At 47.0% G+C, this 7,085-nt stretch overlaps 1 protein-coding gene across 2 annotated transcripts in view; it reads right to left on the reverse strand.

The window, feature by feature from the left end:
• ark2ca (arkadia (RNF111) C-terminal like ring finger ubiquitin ligase 2Ca) overlaps nucleotides 1-6,603 on the reverse strand; it is a 78,233-nt gene extending 71,630 nt beyond the window's left edge. For both annotated transcript variants that reach the window (XM_072497476.1, XM_072497475.1), the window contains exons 1-2: nucleotides 6,437-6,603; nucleotides 1,818-2,118 (exon numbers count right to left, since the gene is read on the reverse strand). In XM_072497476.1, the coding sequence (XP_072353577.1) occupies nucleotides 1,818-2,118; nucleotides 6,437-6,497 (362 nt within the window). In that variant the 5' untranslated portion in view covers nucleotides 6,498-6,603. The remainder of the gene's footprint in view (nucleotides 1-1,817; nucleotides 2,119-6,436) is intronic.
• Between the last annotated feature and the right edge of the window lie 482 nt (nucleotides 6,604-7,085).

A 7,085-nucleotide genomic window follows, 5' to 3' on the forward strand; every position in this document is an offset into this window, starting at 1 on the left:
GGAAGGGATTCTTACAGCGTAGCAGGGATAGGGGGGGGCTGGCACTACCGAGCCTAAGTGAGTATTATTGGGCCGCTAATATTTCAATGGTGAGTAAGTGGATGGGAGAGGAGGAGGGAGCGGCGTGGAAGAGATTAGAGAGGGCGTCCTGTAGGGGGACTAGCCTACAGGCTATGGTGACAGCCCCATTGCCGTTCTCACCGAGGAACTACACCACAAGCCCGGTGGTGGTGGCTACACTGAAGATTTGGGGACAGTGGAGACGGCATAGGGGAAAGACTGGAGCCTTGGGGGGGTCCCCGATAAGAAACAACCATAGGTTTGCCCCGGGGGGAATGGATGGGGGATATGGAATGTGGCAAAGAGCAGGAATAACGCAACTGAAAGATCTGTTTGTGGATGGGAAATTCGCGAGTCTGGGAGCGCTGACCGAGAAATATGGGTTGCCCCAAGGGAATGCATTCAGGTATATGCAACTGAGGGCTTTTGCGAGGCAACAGGTGAGGGAATTCCCGCAGCTCCCGACACAAGAGGTGCAGGACAGAGTGATCTCAAAGACATGGGTGGGGGATGGTAAGGTGTCAGATATATGTAGGGAAATGAGGGACGAAGGGGAGACTATGGTAGATGAACTAAAAGGGAAATGGGAAGAAGAGCTGGGGGAGGAGATCGAGGAGGGGCTGTGGGCAGATGCCCAAAGCAGGGTAAACTCGTCGTCCTCGTGTGCCAGGCTAAGCCTGATTCAGTTTAAGGTATTACACAGGGCACATATGACTGGAGCACGGCTCAGTAAATTTTTTGGGGTGGAGGATAGGTGTGCGAGGTGCTCGAGAAGCCCAGCGAATCATACCCATATGTTTTGGTCATGCCCGGCACTACAGGGGTTTTGGATGGGGGTGACAAAGGTGCTTTCAAAAGTAGTAGGAGTCCGGGTCGAACCAAGCTGGGGGTTGGCTATATTTGGGGTTGCACAAGAGCCGGGAGTGCAGGAGGCGAGAGAGGCCGATGTTCTGGCCTTTGCGTCCCTAGTAGCCCGGCGCAGGATATTGCTAATGTGGAAAGAAGCCAAGCCCCCGGGGGTGGAGACCTGGATAAATGACATGGCGGGGTTTATAAAGCTAGAGCGGATTAAGTTCGTCCTAAGGGGGTCGGCTCAAGGGTTCACCAGGCGGTGGCAACCGTTCGTCGAATACCTCGCAGAAAGATAGATGGAATGGAAAAAAGAAGGCAGCAGCAGCAGCCCAGGATCGGGGGAGAGGGGAGGGGAGGGGGGGGGGGGTGGGGGGAGGAGGAACCAGAAGGACTCTCAGGGTTGTTAATATATACTGTATAATATGTATAGGTCGTTGCTACAGATAATTATATATTGGACTGTTAAATTATATTTTGGAGAGTGTTACTTGTGACAAGGCAGTTGCCAATTAGGGCTAGTTTTTATTTTTGTTATTTATTATTTATTCATTTTTTGTTTATAAAATAGGTCACTGTTATTTGTGTTGTTATAATATTGTGTAAAGGATGCACAATGTACTGTGTTGGTTGACCAAAAATTTTCAATAAAATATTTAATAAAAAAAACAACTGAGAAATGGGGACATATTGACCACCCCCCATGAGCGAGTGAGGCACCTGCGCCGTTGACCAGGGGAGGATTAGCTCAGTCAGACATAAGCCACCCTGGAACCTGCTTGCTCTGTACGCCTCATTACTGCACCCCACTCACAGAGCCACTGAGGGGACACCCTGCACATTTGTTGACAACAGTTTTACTATTTCAACAGACGCAACATCATTGGTCATCAATTACTTTCACATACCTGGGGAACGACAACAGCCTTCGCTGCTGGGCCTCAAGCAACTGCTGGTGCAAGAGAGATTGCTGGTGTAATGACTGAGGTAAGAATGTAGGAGCATCCTGGAACTGTGGGCTTGGCAAAGTCGTCAAAGGTTGCTGCAGCGGCAATGAGGGCGTGGTGTGCTGGTGTGGTGACGTCAGTTGGCTGCTCAGACCTGGCTGTGATTGGACAGAGTGAGACAGTGGAAACTCGGGTTGATGAGAGAGGTGAAGTTGTCTGCAGGAAGTGGCATGAGACTGCTGTGACCTTACGAAAGGGGCACCTGTGGAGTTAAGAAGTACCATTATTGTAGCATTACCATTCTGGCTGACACATTCACCTGTGGATATCTGTGGTGATGGTGCGGGTGGGGTGGTGGGTTCATCTGAAGGGCAGAAATAATGGCATAAATGGTTACAATGGTCATTCATTCACACTGTTCGCCTGGCTATTCCACCAAGTTTGGAGATTGGGAGAACCTAACAGACATTCAAGGTATTAGATGAAGGTTTAGCAACTATCCCACTCTAGATGGGAGTTCCTGACAACAGAGCCTAATTTCCTATATTTCCACCTGGAAATCTCAATTACTAAAGTAGTATTCAGTAATCCATTGTAAAGAAACACAAAAATGTATTCAAAAAGCTCCAGAAATGGAGATGGGAATGTTGAGAAACTGCAAACCAACTTTGAGAACCTCTGTTCCTCCTCCTCCAATCCACATTCAACAACAGCAACTTATGAAATGAAATGAAAATCGCTTATTGTCACAAGTAGGCTTCAAGTGAAGTTACTGCGAAAAGCCCCTAGTCGCCACATTCCGGTGCCTGTTCGGGGAGGCTGCTACGGGAATTGAACCGTGCTGCTGGCCTGCCTTGGTCTGCTTTCAAAGCCAGCGATTTAGCCCTGTGCTAAACAGCATTATATTTATATAATGCCGACCTATCAAATGTTTCAAGGCTTTTTACAGGAGCTTTTTACACAGTGCAACACCAGCCCACATAGATACTGGGATGGATTCTCCACTACCCTTCGCCGATAGCAGGTTTCCCAATCCCGCAGAGATTCAAACGTGAGCCTAAAAATGGGAACGGCGCCTCTGATGTTCCGATCCCCTGCCGCCGACAGCAGCGAGGTACACGGCCCGTGCCGGCAGGAAGATGCAGATGTGTCATTTGTACCCATTTGTATCTGAACTAGATTAAGAATAGCCGTTGCCCAAGCACTGAACCTACGGCACCTCACAAATCACAACCTGCCAACCTGAGAATGATCCACTTACCTCGATTCCATTTTCAGACAGTTAACCAATTCCCAATCCATGCCAGTATATACTCCCAATCCCACAAACTCTAAATTTGCTCACTAATCTCTTGTGTGGGATTTGAATTGAAAGTCATCTGGTCCAGGGGATTTATCAACTTTCAATCCCATTAATTTCTCCTGCGCTACTTTTTTACTGATACTAATTTCTTTCAGTCCTCAGTCTTCCTAGTTCCTTGGCCCCCCCCCAATAATCCAGGGAAGCTTTTTGAATCTTCCTCCGGGAGGACAGACAAAAGTATTTATTTCGTTTCTTTGCCATTTCCTTATTACCCTTTGTAAATTCTCCATTCTCTGCCTGCGTTGGGTCCACATTTGTCTTCACTAACCTTTTTACATACTCTTATGCTGCACAGTAATTTAGAGAAGTGAGCTCATTGAGAAGTGCACAGGATTCTTACAGGGCTCGATAGGAGAGATGCAGCAAGGATTATTTCCCTGGTTGGTGGGGGACTGGTGTCTACAACCAAGGGACACGGTCTCAGATTAAGGGGTTGAACATTTAGGACCAAGATTAGGAAGAATTTCTTCCATGAGAGGGTAATGGGGGGGTGGGGGGGGGGGGCTGGTAATGGATAGTCACTGGAAATAGGAATAGAAGGAAATGGAGGAGTGTGGATAGAGACAGATGGTGACAGAGTCTGGATGGAGACAGTCACTATGGCAGATGGATTTTTATTGGTTTCCTGCAGAATTCCATTCAGATAAGGACATCCCAGCGCTCTTGGTCCTTTAGGTCTGCTACTTTTAAAACCCAGACAAACTTGAAAATATGTGGCCCTCTCCATTAGGAGTGTATGAGGCTGTTAACACAAGCTCAGCATCAGATTATCCAACAGGGCTTATTGGGGCCAAGCCTCTGTCTGTCAAGGCCTTTGGCATGAAGGGTGGAGAGCAAGAATGGGTACTGTCTATATCAGGAATTCCATGTGTTTGAGCTCTCAGATGAACCTGGCATAGGATTATCAGTCAAAAGGCAGAGGAAGGGCCCACTTGGGGACTGAGGCCAAGCTGGAGTGCTGAGAAGACAAAGCGAAGACAAATAAGTTATTTATTTCAATATTTAATGTACCTCCTTACAAAGTGGACCCCTTAAGAGCGTAGGTGAATTCTTTTGAGAGGCTCCCTGATATGTTTTGGCACAACCTGTGTCATCTCCAGTTGGTGGGGTGCCCTAGAGATGGCTTCCAAATGACAAGAGGCCCTGGTCTAATTTCTGTTCTGCTGCCTTTAAAACATGCCTATCCTTACCAGATGCATAAAACACTTGTGCGTAATTCTAGTCATTGTGCTAAAAGTGGCGTACCAGCTTTTCATAGGGAGCAGAAAGCAGGTGCGGGCAAGCTCCTCGTGGCATTTCCCACTCATATATCCTGCGTCATTTCCTGCCCTCACCATATTGTACCAAAGCCTATCTTCCTATACTGTGCCTTTCTCCCGATACGTGTGCCAATCCTTGTCCTCATATAACATGTCATTTCCTGCCCCATGCACGTTGTCATTTCCTGTCCTGTGCCAGGGAGAGAAAGAGATTTGAGTGTGAAAAAAAAAATCAAACCCTCATAGGTGAGCACCAGACTGTCCCTCGCGTTTCATGACAGGAATTATTTGGCATCTGCTCACTGCCTCACTTGAAGGCTGTTTGGAAATTCCCTGTGTTGGCAGCAACATGGCAAGTAACCAATGGGGCATGAAGAAAGAAGCAGAAACTCCTCCATCATCCCCAAAACAGCCTCATATCAGAACAATGGGGATGATGACTGGAGATTCCAAACTAGATTATTATTAAAGGCCTGCGAAATTCAAACTAAAAGGGCCACACGGCGGTGTGGTGGTTAGCACTGCTGCCTCATGGCGCTGAGGACCCGGGTTCAATCCCTGATCCGGGTCACTGTCCGTGTGGAGTTTGCACATTCTCCCCGTGCCTGCGTGGGTCTCACCCCCACAACCCAAAGATGTGCGGGGTAGGTGGATTGGCCACGCTAAATTGCCCCTTAATTGGAAAGAAAAGAATTGGGGGGTACTCTAAATTTATAATTTAAAAAATTAAAACTAAATAACGAAAATGACGACAAAATAAGGAAAATGACGACACAACGTGCCTGTCTCTGTGATAATAGAAGACAAGAATCCCGTTAACAAAGGGAAACAGGGAGATGAGGCTGAGAGTGAAATGAAGCCAGCTCTCCTGTGCTGTTCACTGTGTAAATCCCCCATGTGGTGTCAGCTGTAAAACTCAGAAAGTTTCTCTGCTTCAATCTCAGCTTCAGTCCCCTCAGGGCAGGAATCGGTGCTCTGCAATTGGACTCGGTGCTCCTGGATTAAGGAGAGCAATAGTCAGCCACAGGTTCCCACCCATGGTCGCTATCGAGTAATCCCTGCAACTACCTCAGCCGAGGGCAAGAGCAGGCTGGGCTTTGAATTGTTCAATAATCTGTCAGCCCTCACTGACAGGATTCACATTTAAAGGGTGCCAACGTTTGGTGGGGTCCCTTTAACCATCGGCGGCTTCGTAAAATGTGCGGAGGAAATCAAGAGGGGGAGGAAGTCACTGAATTTTCGAGAGTCATTACATTGGAACAGGCTGACAGCTACATATGGAGAAGCTACCAGTCCAGAAATACAGATACATGTCAGATAGATCGAGGGTCTCAATTGGTGTAAAAACCAGAACAATTATTCATCGCAAATACAGAAAGTAAAACAGACCAAAGGGAAAAAAGCAAAAAGGAGATAGTATCCGATCAGTATTGGTCTATTAGTACATCACACGGAGCAAATCGAGCTCACAACCAGAAACAATATGTGTCCGACAATGGGAAAAAGGCAGGTACTTTGTGTAGAGGAGAGCACAAAGGCAGCTAACAACCCACAGGATAGCACTTCACACAGCACTACGTACAAACATATGCATATGTGCTAACAGAAAAGTGTGTTATAAACTCTGTAGTTCAAAGTAAATGACACAATTTTCCTAGGGTAAAAAAAATAGACCAAGAGAGCACAATTCCTAAAGTCTGATGTTAATGTATCTCACAAGGTTTAACACTGCCTGGTCATGTATACAAATATCAAGAATGCATTGAGATTTATAAATCAATGTTTCTCCACAAATTCAGTTACAAAGAAAGTCTAGGCTGTGTCGCAAAATGAACACGAGAGCAGATATTACTCACAACACAGTTAATGTGATTAACAAAAGTGGAAACAATATCGGCTGTCACGTAAAGGAGGGAAAAGAAGATTTTTTGATCATTTCTTTCCCCTTAAGGTAGTACCTCTGCTGCTTACAGCTCCAAAAACTGGAAGAACAAGATAGCCGACATGCACTAGCACCATCCTGGAGTCTTTGTTCCTAACGGCTGCTGAGACAGATGGCCCATGGAGCTGCTGCCCTCCAATCCCCTATATACATTCAAATGTGGAGCTGTGCCTGCAGCTGCCTCTCATACAAAGAACAGCAGGGCAATCAAGAGCACTCATTATCCAGGGACTTTATATCTTGTGGCACTCTAGCCAGCCAATCGGGGGTTGCTGACCCTATTGTACTTGACACCCCCTCCCAACCCCCATATGCACGCTGCCCCCCTCCCCTTCCCCCATAAACACAGCCTTTCACTCCTTCTCTTCTGAGTTGTGTGTCAGTGTTCATCAACTTGTGTACAAGTGTATGGTATGTGTGATGTGTGTATAGGTGTGTGTGTCTAGTGTATGTATGTGCCTGTATGTGTGGGGTGTGTTGCGTGTGGTTTGTGTGTGGTTTGTGTGCGTGTGTATATGTATGTGGTGCATGTGTGGTGTGTGCAAATGTGTGTATGTGTGTGTGGTGCGTGTGTGTGTGGGTGTGTGGTGTGTATGTGTATGTGGTGTGTGCCTTGTGTGTGCGGTGTGATGCGTGGTGTATGTGTGTGTGGTGTGTATGCATGG

This window comes from Scyliorhinus torazame, chromosome 3, assembly GCF_047496885.1.
Source record: "Scyliorhinus torazame isolate Kashiwa2021f chromosome 3, sScyTor2.1, whole genome shotgun sequence".
Classification (NCBI taxonomy): Eukaryota; Metazoa; Chordata; class Chondrichthyes; order Carcharhiniformes; family Scyliorhinidae; genus Scyliorhinus; species Scyliorhinus torazame.